The following is a 12,654-nucleotide window of genomic DNA, read 5'->3' on the forward strand; positions in this document are numbered from 1 at the left end:
GGCCAGGTGTGGGTATAGTCTCCTGGTGTGCCCGTTTGCTTACAGCGCAGTATTGGGGTGGGAGTTTCCCGATTTTCCACGTGTTGTGTGTCTCAGTTCCCCTGGCTAGGAAAAGGGATTCCCTTCCCCCTTGTGCTTCCCAGGTGAGGCGATGCCTCGCCCTGCTTCAGCTCTCGCTGGTCAGGCTGCAGTAGCTGACCAGCACCGATTGTCCGGCACTCCCGAGTGAGATGACCCCAGTACCTCAGTTGAAAATGCAGAAATCACCGGTCTTCTGTGTCCTTCGCGCTGGGAGTTGGAGACTGGAGCTGTTCCTATTCGGCCATCTTGCTCCGCCCCCAAACTTCATTTCTATTCTTTGGTGGAAAACAACTGTTAAGCACTTCTGTATATGTAAACTGAGAAGTGATAACAAAGGATTTTAAGCTTGGTAAAACAAGAAGTCTGGTCCTCTGAAAATTCTTGCTTTAACGTAATCATCATTTTTCATGAACTTAGAATCTCTATTTCATTGCCCTTTGTTATCCATCTTTAATTAATAAAATTCTATCCTTATCACCAGACAATAATGTTCATTGATGAAACTAAAAACACACAGAACCACAGAACATTTTATAGGCAAGAATTAATGTAAATAACCATATCATATTTGTTGTAATATACAAATACAGATTACTATAAAAAACAGTGAAAATTGATAATAATTGAGAAGACAGTAGAGAGAACTGATAATGTGTATGAGCTCTGGAGTCAAACCTGTCCAAATCCCAGCTCCATCATTTACTACCCATGTGTCCTTGGGCAAGTTCTTTACTTCTATAAGTATCAGTTTTATCATCTTCAATAATATGACCTACCTCATGAGTTATTCTAAAGATTAATAAAATGCTTTCACATAATAAAAGCTAAAAAATTATAGCTAGTAGTAGCAGTGGCGGTGGTAGCAAAATTAAAAATAAGAGATAATATATAGAGTGCTTACTCTATGTCAGTATTGGTGCTAAGTGCTCATCAGCATTCTCTGAGGTAGGTACTATGATCTTTGTTCATCTCCAAGTCTTCTCTCTCAATTAATAGCACCATGATTCACCCAGTTGCTTCAGTCAAAAGCAACAGGAGTCACCTTTTATTCAGCTTTTTGTCACATCCAGGACATCAGTATGTCCTATCAGCTCATCCTTCAATACATATCTGGGATTCATTCCTGTCTCCCTACTTTTATAGCTACCACCACAATCCAAGCTACCATCACATCTCTCCTCAACTAATACAATTGCTTCTCAACTTGGTCTTCTTGCTTGTCCCCCTTGTAGTCCATTCTCACCAGGTAACCAAAATAATCATTTTTTTTTTTTTTTTTTGAGACGGAGTCTTGCTCTGTCACCCAGGCTGGAGTGCTGTGGCCGGATCTCAGCTCACTGCAAGCTCCGCCTCCCGGGTTCACGCCATTCTCCTGCCTCAGCCTCCCGAGTAGCTGGGACTACAGGTGCCCCCACGTCGCCTGGCTAGTTTTTTTTTGTAGTTTTTAGTAGAGACGGGGTTTCACCGTGTTAGCCAGGATGGTCTCGATCTCCTGACCTCGTGATCCGCCCGTCTCGGCCTCCCAAAGTGCTGGGATTACAGGCTTCAGCCACCGCGCCCGGCCAGTAATCATTTTTAAAATGGAAATTGGATCATGTTACTCTCCAGTTTAACAAAAATAAATACTAATTTTATCTCTGATCACTAATTTAAAAATTAACTTTTTATTCTGGTCCATAATATGCAACAGCATCTGTCCTCTGTTCTCTGCCTGCTTTTCCAGGCTTATCTAGTAGCATTATTCTCCAGCTTACCACATTCCAACCAAACTGCCCTTCTTTAGCTTTTTTTTTTTTTTTTTTGACGGAACCTCACTCTGTTGCCTAGGCTAGAGTATAGTGGCACAATCTCAACTCACTGCAACCTCCACCTCCCAGGTTCTGGTGATTCTCTTGCCTCAGCTTCCCAAGTAGCTGGGATTGTAGGTGTGCACCACCAGGTCCGGTTAATTTTTGTAGTTTTAGTAGAGAAAGGAGTTTCACCACATTGGCCAGGCTGGTCTCGAACTTCTGACCTCAGGTAATCTGCCTGTCTCAGCCTCCCAAAGCGCTGGGATTACAGACATGAGCCACTGCGCCCAGCCCTTTCTTTAGCTTTCTTGAATATAACAAGCCTGTTCCCATTTCATGACCTTTACACATGGTATTCACTTTGACTGGAATACTCTGCCCCAAGATTTTCACAAGACTGGCTCCTTCTTGTCATTCAGGTCTCAGTTTGTATGTCGCTTTCTCTGTGAAGCCCTTTTTTTTTTTTTTTTTTTTGAGAGCAGCAAGGGGCTTTGTTTATGAAAATAGGTCAAGTTTTACAATTCCAAAGAGAAAACTGTCCGTTACATTGGAAAGACTTTTCAAATACTTTAAATATTGTATCTTGTTATATGCAAACTTCACCATTTCAGTTGGTGCAAACATAGACTATATGTGATCTGTTAGTGATTATAAGAAAAATTTCAATTTTCACGATGGTTAGTCTGAAAATAGTCTCAGGTGGTTTTGTGTGTCTATTTATTGATATGATTTTTAAATTTATATCATCTTAAATATTAAAAATCAACTCCATGAACTTTGATCTCCTTTCACCAATGTCTATTGAAGCCCTTCTTGACCACCTAACTGAAAGTGGCCTCTCCGTCAGTCACTCCTCTAACATGACCCTCTTCATTCTCACCAGTGTAGAATTATGATTACCCAGTGTAGTCTTGTGATTGTGTTATTTGTATGTTTACCCAACTCTAGAATGGAAGCTCCATTACTTTAATCTCTCCTTCAATGCATTTACTCAACACCTAATGCAAGCGTTCAAAATATTTTAAGTTGAATAACCAAATGGGTCTTTATTTTCCATGTGAGGAAAAGCAAGGCACAGGTCACACAGCCATAATATACCATTACTCCCTAGGTTAATGCTGGAGTCAGAACCAATAGTTCAGAGTTTGCAAACTGTGAGTCCCCTGGTTGAACCTGAGTAGTCATATAAATTGCTCAAGGTCACACAATTCGTAAGTAATAAAACTGGGATTTGACTGCAATCAGTTCAGCTCCAGAGACCATAATCCTAATAGGACACAGTAGTAGTATTAATAGTGATATAGAAGATTGCACCACAGTGTTAGGTGTAGAAGAGTCCTAGCTAGTTCAGTAACTCTTAGTAATTCCTCCTTTAGTAACTGCTTAAAGGCAGATGCTGTGTCATAATTTTCTCTTGGGTTCACCACAGTGAAAAGCACAATATTAGTCCATATAAGCATTGAATGGATATTTTCACTGAAGTTACTTTTCATGCCTGGGACTAGAGTTATTGCACATCTTCAGTCCTCTGCCCTTTTAAAGAGTTGTTGCTTCATCATTGACAGGAAGGAAGGTGAAGGAGAAGCACCACTTTATAGCAATAGAATCCTCTTGATAGAATACCTATTTCAGTACACTGTAGCTAGCAATAAGGACCCCTATACTGATCAGTACATTTTTTTTGGAGACTCCAATAGCCACACAAGGGATTAAGCTGGAATTGAGCCAGTTGCCACATAAAGGGACACCATATGACTCTACTACTGAATGCTCAAATGTACTCTAGGGAGAGTGGCGGGTTTCCTTTAATCTGTCTTGCCATTGGAGTGTTGACTTTCCTGCTTCACTTCAATACAGATAAAACCTGCTCCAGCGCTACTTTAAGATGACTATACCATCACTCTCTAGGTTAATGTTGGAGTCAGAACCTATTAGTTTAGAGTGTGAGAACTGAGTTGAATGGTTGAATCTGAGTATGGGCTTTTTTGGACAGGAGAGTCCCATAAATATAAACATTGAGAAATTTCACACAATTATTCAGATTTCAAAACATCAGAAAAACTGGCAACGTTGGGCCTATATCCCTAGTGCCCTCTAACATTAAGGGGTCAGAAAGAATATGAGGAGCCAGAAAAAGAACTTATGAAATAGTAACTGATAGAGTATGAGGAAAGCCAAGAGAGTACTGTTCTCTGGAAGTCAGGTAAAGAATATTTTATCAAAAAGAAGGGAGTGATCAACTATGCCACATAACATTACAGGTCAATAGGAGAACTGAAAATTGACCTGCCCATTGGATTTGGCATTGTTGTGCTCCTCGGAGACTTTTATAAGAGCAGGTTTGGAAGAGCAGTGAAGGTAAAATTTTGATTGGAATGGGTTTACTAGAGAATGAGTGGTGAGGTACTCAAAACTGAATGCAGACAACTTTTTTTTATAAATAGTTTTATTGAGATATAATTGATACACAAAGAACTGCACATATTTAATGGGTACAGCTTGAAGGGTTTGGACATATGTAAACAACCATGATATCATTACCAGATAATTCTTTAAGGTAGTTTTTTCCAAATGGGAGCAAGAAACTGGGAATAGTGGCTGTCAGGGAAGTGGAGTTGAGAGGATTTTTTTTAGATGGCATAAATATTGATTTGTATATATGCTGATGGAAATGATCCAGTAGAAATAGAAATTTTCATGATATGGGAGAGAGAGAGGAGAATTGCTCAGGTGATGTTCTTGGGTAAGCAAATAGGGACAGAATCTGGTGTACACATGAAGTGACTTGCCTTACATAGAAGCAAGGCCAGTTCACCTGTGGTAACAGGCTGGAAGGCAGAATATGTAGGTACAGATGCCAGTAGGTGGGCAGATCTAGTGGCAGATTTTCCTGACTACATCATTTTTTTTTTCTCTGTGAAACTGGAAGCAAGGGGGAGGAGATATTGAAGACCTGAGGAGTGGAGATGATATAAAATAGTCATCTGGGCAGATGGGAGACTGAATGGTCTAATATAAAATAAAACTACCTGGTAGCATTAAAGGTCAATTCGAGGTCCTAACAATGAATTTAAGGTGAAACCAGTCAATGTTATTGTATATTTTCCTTCAGCCAAGTTTAGCTGCAAGGATACAGGCATAGTATAGATGGACAGTTAGGTTTAAACAGTGTTATGGTTTCCACAAGCGAGTAAGATGAAGGGAGAAAGAGTCAAGAGAAGCAAGAGGGTGTATATGGGAGTGATTATAATGATTGATCCACTGAATTGGAACTATGCAAGATGGGAAGAGAACAAGGTACAGTGAAAAACATGTGAGATCAATGAGAAGGAGGTCTGGGTGGAATCAACAGATTATTAGAGGTAAGGTATATAAAAAAATGAGCTAGAAAAATAGGAGGTAGTGGCAATAGAGTAGAATGCATGAAATGAGATTATGGAGGGGATTGCTGCAACTTCCAACACTCCAAAATGTTTCAGGTGGCCTGCCACACTCATCACATTATCTTCTTGACCTCTGAAAAGATTTTGAGTTTGCAACCCTGCATTAGGTTAAAACCTTGATTCTGAGCAAAACAGCCATAAAACAAAGTCACTTAAGATTGTGCAATGATACAAGGGATGAAACTAAAAAGTATATATAAATACCAGTGTTAGCCAACTCATCAGTGACTATTTGAGAACAATTTTTCTTTTGTGGTTATCAAATATAACCTATTAATTCTTACAAAGCAAATACTCCTGTTAACTAAACTGTAAACATATGCTCCCTTCCAGTAAATAAACTGAAGTTGAAATTGCATAGTTAATGTACAACAGTATGGTTATATTTCTAAACATTAAAACATCCAATTTAATGCTAATGAAATGAGAATAAAGTAAAACGGTTACTTCTTTGCTATTTTAAAATTTATTTATATAATTTTATTAACAAGTAGGTTATCAAATTGCCATGAAAAATAATGGAATCAGAGACCCCTGCTTATAACCAAAAGCAGGTAGAAAAATAACTAATTACATTTCATTTCAGGAATGAAATTCCTGCTGTCTCAAGATCCTGCTGTACTATCTTGATCTTTTCTGAGGTCAATTAATTCTATAAGATCCAGGCTTTCATTTTTCTGACAAGAAACTATCTGCTGTCCTGGAAATTGCTACCTGGGTAACCGAATTGTTGACACTTAACTTTTCATGGATCAATAGTTAAGTTGGAATTGAATTATGAGGTATGTTCACTGTCCTTGAAAATCTCTTGGTAACTGCAATGGGAAGTAGGGTAGGAGAGTGGAAGGTGCTAAGAGCTATTTCTTTGTGTCTGATGTAGACTAGAGCATCACTTTCTTTTCTGAAGACACAGGTCTCCTTGCAATATGCCATAAAGTGAGTCCCATGATATGTATTCAATGAATGTTTACTGACTGAAATAAAAATACTTGTTTATATATGATGCCTAGGTATTTATAGGCCAGGATCATTTAAGTGACAATAAAATCAGGTAAAATTACTGTATACTTACATTTATTTCTTCTTTTTATTTTTTTTATTGTGGACTATTTCAAACATCATCAAAAAAATACACAGGGCAATATGATGAATCCTCATGTACCCACCATAAAGATTCAAAAATTAGCAACATGCTATACTTTTCATTTCAAATGTATTCACTCCCTTAACTTTTCTTCTGATGTTGTTTTGCTGGAGTAATAATCATTCAAACATGAATTGATTATTCACATTTGAAATCACAGCAATTGTGCTCCTGGCTAGAGATATACTAAGGAACTGTTCAGAAAGATGTTGTGAGGCATTCAGATTTTGAGAACCTCACTTCTTTCGATGACTATTAGAGACCAAAAATATTTGGATAATGCTCCCCATTTTATAAGGGAGCTCCTTGTTCTGTTTACCTCGTTGCAGAGGTAAATGGTCATAATAATTTTGAACCTCTAACTGATTCCCTGCACTCAGTCATAATTATCCCTAAATGTTAGGTTTTTACAGGTGTTCAATTATATTTAATTGTGTGTTTGTGTGTGTGTGTGTGTGTGTGTGTGTGAAATGGAGTCTCACTCTGTCACCCAGGCTGGAGTGCAGTAGCACAATCTCGGCTTACTGCAACCTCTGCCTCCTGGTTCAAGCAATTCTCGTACCTCAGCCTCTCAAGCAGCTGGGATTACAGATGTGCACCACCATGCCCAGCGAAAAAATAGTCTCTACTATTTTTAGTAGAGACCGGGTTTCACCATATTGGCCAGGCTGGGCTCGAACTCCTGGCCGCATGTGATCCACCTGCCTCAGCCTCTCAAAGTGCTGGGATTACAGGCACAAGCCACCGCACCCAGCCAATTGTTCTTTTCAATATCTGTGAATTCAATGCAGGATTATATGACTATATCTATCTTCATTCACAGCTTAAGTCACCCCTCGTTCCAAGTTGTTGAGAAAATGATATGTGAGATTTTGTCAAATAAGATTACTCTTATCATTTTTATCCTATTAATTCATGCTTCCATTGCAAATACTAGTGTAATTCTTGGATTGGCACTGTCTCTCAAAATATGACTTAATCCTCTACCATTCTCATATTACCAGCCCATTATTATGCTGGGAAATTCAATTAATCACTCTTGAGACTGGCCAAAGAAAAATTTAAAAATTATTCAGTAGCCAATTGGCTACTGAAAGGTCACAAACAGTAAATTTTTCTTGCTGTCATTCAAATGGGTGGAGAATATTACTAAATATTTCATATCTTCATTTTTAATCACAATGATATCAGTAGAGTAACTTTTAATGAGATCAATAAAACATAGAAAAGTCATCCTTGATTACCTTAAAGTGGTATCAAACTGGAGGTTTTAGGTGAATACTGACATTGTCAAATTAAGAGCCCTTTTCACTATAAATGTCACTCTTGGCAATTGCATAAAATCACCTATATGGACTGAATTTCTCACTTGGCACATAGTAGAAGTCATTGGCCACTACTAGATATGAAAAACAGGTTCATTATTTACAGACAGATGTTATTTCACTTATACACCTGGAATAGATTTATGTATCTCTGAGTTGACAAAAGACTGTTTGATTCTGTTAGAATAGTGATTTCCAAACATTTTTTTCCTTACTAAGGCACACATGGGAGATAATATTCAACAGTTCCACCTATCTCTATCAGTCCCAATAGCTCCCTAAGGCTTGCTGCACAAAAGTTAAAAAGTCACCTGTTATGTTTGAATCTTAGTGGAATTCTTTTATCTTCTATTGGTCTAGATGTGAGTTGAGAACCTCTGACTCAGATGGTATCCAAAATACATGTAAAAAAGGCAAATCTGAAATGTACTGTAAAGAGGGGGTCACCTATAGGAAAGGACTTCAGGGACCTTGGGAAGTTCCACTATCCCTAAAGTACTCCTTCACAATCTATGGCTTTGTTTAAAAGCAAATAGACTGTCAGCTGAGAGGACCCAGAAGCAACAACACCCCAGTAGCAAATAGCATACCTAGGAACCAAATCTAGGTTTCTAATGCAATTATTCTTTAGAAAAACAGGACTCCTTGGAAAAATGGCTAATTCTAGAACTGGGGCACAAAATATATAAGATAAACCTGGAGCATTTTTCTACAATGTAAGGAAATGCCAAAAAAATAAAAAATAAAAAATACAACCACCACTCCATGACAGAGTTATATCAAAGGGACAAATGAGCCAACTGAAAGAGCTTCCTGGGTAAAGGTGGAAGAATTTGAGCGAGAAAATTAAGTCGAATTGCATTACAAGTCGGTGTATAATATAAATATTAATGAGTAATAAAATTATAAATTATACCCTTGATACAACGTGATGAGGATGGTATTTTACCTTTGTAATCTTCCTCCTCAAAACATATTACCCCAGTCTAACCATGAGAAAAATATCAGATAAATCCCAGTTGAGGACCATTCTACAAATTATCTGACCAGTACACCTCAAACTGTCAAGGTAATCAAAAATGAGGAAAGTCTGAGGAACTGATGCAGCCAAGAAGAGCTTAAGGAGACATGACAACCAAATACAATGTGCTACCAGAGATGGGATACTGAAATAGAAAAAGAGGCATTAAGGAAAAACTGAAGAAATGTGAAGAATATATGGACTTTAGCTAATAATAATGTACTACTATTGGTTCATTAATTGTAACAAATGTACTACAGTCATGTAAGATGTTAATAAAATGGGAAAGCTGGATATAAAGTGTACAGGAACTCTACATTATCTTTGCCATAATTATGTAAATCGAAGACTTCTTAAAGTTCATTGACAAGCAAATAGTGGATTTTTATTACAGCACCTTTTGTAGGGACAAAATACTGGTAACAAAGTGTATACTCATCAATACAGAAATGATTGACTGAACTCTGGTATCATAAAATATTAAGCAACATACAATATTATATATTTAACCCTTCAACCCAGCAATGCCATTATTGGGTATATACCCAAAGGAATACAAATCATTCTACCATAAAGACACATGTACATATATATTCATTGCAGCGCTATTCACAATAGTAAAAACATGGAATCAACCTAAATGCCTATCAATGGTAGACAGGATAAAGAAAATGTGGTACATATATATACACCATGGAATACTATGCAGCTGTAAATAAGAATGTCCTTTGTAGCAATGTGGATGGCCATTATCCTTAGTAAAATAAGGAACAGGAAGCCAAATATTGCATGTTCTCACTTATAAGTGGGAGTGAAACAATGAGAACACATAGGTACAAAGAAGGAAACAACAGACACGGTGGCCTCCTTGATTGTGGAGAGGGGGAGGAGGGAGAGAATAAAAAAACTACCTATCAGGTACTATGCTTATTACCTGGGTGACAAAATAATCTGTACACCAAACCCCCATGACATGCAGTTTACCTGTATAACAAACCTGCACATATACCCTTGAACCTAAACTAAAAGTTAAAAAAAAAGCTCTCTATCAGTTGACTTGGAGAAATTTATACCATGTATTTTTACTAAACAAAGAAAATGCAGAGAAATCTATAACCCTCTTTGCATTTTGTAAAACAATGAGGAGAAAATACCCATGTCAGTATGTTTGTATAATTAAAACAGTAGGGGAAATGCATGTAGGGATACACACTAAGTTGTTAATATTGCTAGGAGTAAGGGAATGGGGTTAGAGCAGAGAAGGGAAAAGAGGGGAGGTAACAAGACTGAAGACATTAACAGGCCTGGGGAAGTAGCAACAATTTGTTTAATAATTCATTGTAAGCTTAGCACCTGTACATAGTGGACTGATGCTTTGCAAATAAAACTTTAAATTTGTGAAAACAACAAACAAGAAGCAAATGGTGTAGTGGGAGGAGAAGAGAGATAATTTTGATTGGTGGGTTTTTAATGACGGTGGGGGATGAAGAGGAGACAAGCAGAGAGGAGATAAGCAAGGAAAGAGTAGCAGCACCCTAGAGAATATAGTGTCTGTCACTAAAGCTGAATTACATCTACTTCTCAATTTTGCCAAGAGCTGCCCAAGTAAGAGAAAATATTGCTTAACACTAAGGGTGTGATCAGAATGATTGCTGTTCTCCCAAGATCCTGGAGATTTTGCCCACCACAAACAGACTAAACTCACCATTTGCTCCCCTGTCACTCCACTTTTTTCCCCTACACACAAAAGTGATTCTTAGAGCATCCAGAAGGCTCTCTATTTATATACCACCTTGTTCTCCCGGCCTTTTGAACAATGAGGCTTCGCCAAGGGCTTCCAAGTGCTTTTGATGAGGAAGTGACATAGCTTTTGCATCAAAGTTCACAGGACACAAAAATAGGAAAGGTCTGCATTTCCAAGGAGTTAAAATCAAATAGTAGAGTACAGGTCCCTGGTGAGCAAGATCAAAGATTCCCAAAATTGCAGAATTGAAAGGTGGCCTAAAGGTCGTCTCAGCTACCTACTTAAAAATCCAGTCTCTATTTGAGATGCTAGATGCTAGAACCTAGATTCTATCACTGGGGTAGAGGGGGAAGGGAGAACATACTGTAGAATCCCTAAGGGAAAAACATACTGCTTTTTACTGTAAACTTCTTGCAAGCAAGAATTGTGTCTGTGATATCTTCCCACTATAGTACCCAGAAACTCAGGATGACGGTGTATTTACAAAGCTCCATGTTGATTATTTAGACACAGTGGACTCAAACTCGCATTGCAAAATCCATGAAGGATTTCACCAGTAGTACATTTGCTAAGAAATCTCCCAGAGGCATTTGAAACTATTTTTCATCAACAAGAAAGGCAAGATCATGGCTAAAGTGATATTTTAGATCATTTTCATGACCAGATATCAAGATAATTGAGTCAACTAGCTGTATGTAAAACTAATTGTTAATATAAGACCCTGGGGCAGGGGTGGGGTGAGGGAAGAAATGAGTCAGAAATTTTTCTTTTTTTTAAAAAATTTTTCGAGATGGAATCTCGCTGTGTCGCCCAGGCTGGAGTGCAGTGGCATGATCTCAGCTCACTGCAACCTCTGCCTCCCAGGTTCAAGCAATTCTCCTGCCTCAGCCTCCCGAGTAGCTGGGACTACAGGCACCCGCCACCATGCTCAGCTAATTTTTGTATTTTTAGTAGAGACAGGGTTTTACCATATTGGTCAGGCTGGTCTCAAACTCCTGACCTCAGGTGATCCACCCGCCTCAGACTCCCAAAGTGCTGGGATTACAGGCGTGAGCCACTGCGCCCAGCCCGAGTCACAAAATTTTCTAAATTAAATAAGCACATACAGTAAATGGGAATTCTACTTTATGAAAATCTAATAGGAATTTGCTATGTAGTTCTGATAGATAATTAGAACTGGAATTTACTGAAGCTCCACATGTACTGCAACCTTTCAAGAACATATCCATTATACAACATGAGGCATACCTATATGTACTCAAGTCCCACTCAAAAGACTATCAGCCATGTAACTGGACAATGTTTTCACACAACACTCACCTTAAAACACAAGTGTAGAATCCACTGTCTTGTGCCTCAGCTGAGTGAAACCATATTGAATCTTCCTCTTTGCTCATCCTGACCTCTGAAAAGATGATGGGCTCTTCCAAATCACCTTTGTTTTTGTACCACATAAGCCTGAGCCCAGTGCTCTGAGCCGTGCTATAGTTGGTACGAATATAACTGTAGAAAAGGGCACATTTCACTCGGACTGGTTCACCTGCCAAAGCCATGTATGTCTTGAGATCCACTGACCAATCAATGCAGCCATCCACTGAAAGAAAATCAGAAGAGGCATAAGATTCAGTGAGCATTGTTGACAATAATAGTGTGAGCAGTAATCATTACCAACATATCCTAAGTGCTCCTCATAGATTACTTCATTCAATCTTCCCAGTGACCCTATGAGATAGACTTGTATCCTGCTTAAACCTTAGTAAGCACAGTCCCTGATCCAGCCTTGTGCCTTTGGGGTATCTTCCAATCTTCTGCAGCCACCTTCTGCTTAGGATAGACCAGATTCTTCAAGGAGCTCCAGAACTCGTGCCTATAGGGTTGTCCTGTGGCACCATGGCCAGGTCCTAATTCCAGCAGAGTGGCCAGGCAAGTTGTTTGCTTCTACTAGCCTTGCAGTATTTCCATCACATTAGCCTATGAAATTGGACTACTAGAATGACGCTGACATATTGGTTTTAGGTGACTCAAATTGTTTATATAGACAGGAGCCCCACAAAACACTTATTTCCAAGAGACCTCTACACAGCCTAGAAGTGGTCCTGAGATGAA

At 38.6% G+C, this 12,654-nt stretch overlaps 1 protein-coding gene across 1 annotated transcript in view; it reads right to left on the reverse strand.

The window, feature by feature from the left end:
* The window catches only part of IL1RAPL2 (interleukin 1 receptor accessory protein-like 2), a 658,444-nt gene extending 646,303 nt beyond the window's left edge, over positions 1-12,141 (reverse strand). Inside the window, exon 1 of the mRNA XM_011958337.1 lies at positions 11,869-12,141. Coding sequence (XP_011813727.1) covers positions 11,869-12,101 — 233 coding nt within the window. The 5' untranslated portion in view covers positions 12,102-12,141. The remainder of the gene's footprint in view (positions 1-11,868) is intronic.
* Positions 12,142-12,654: the final 513 nt, after the last annotated feature.

The sequence above is a fragment of the Colobus angolensis genome, unplaced genomic scaffold, assembly GCF_000951035.1.
Source record: "Colobus angolensis palliatus isolate OR3802 unplaced genomic scaffold, Cang.pa_1.0 Scaffold469, whole genome shotgun sequence".
Taxonomy (NCBI): domain Eukaryota; kingdom Metazoa; phylum Chordata; class Mammalia; order Primates; family Cercopithecidae; genus Colobus; species Colobus angolensis.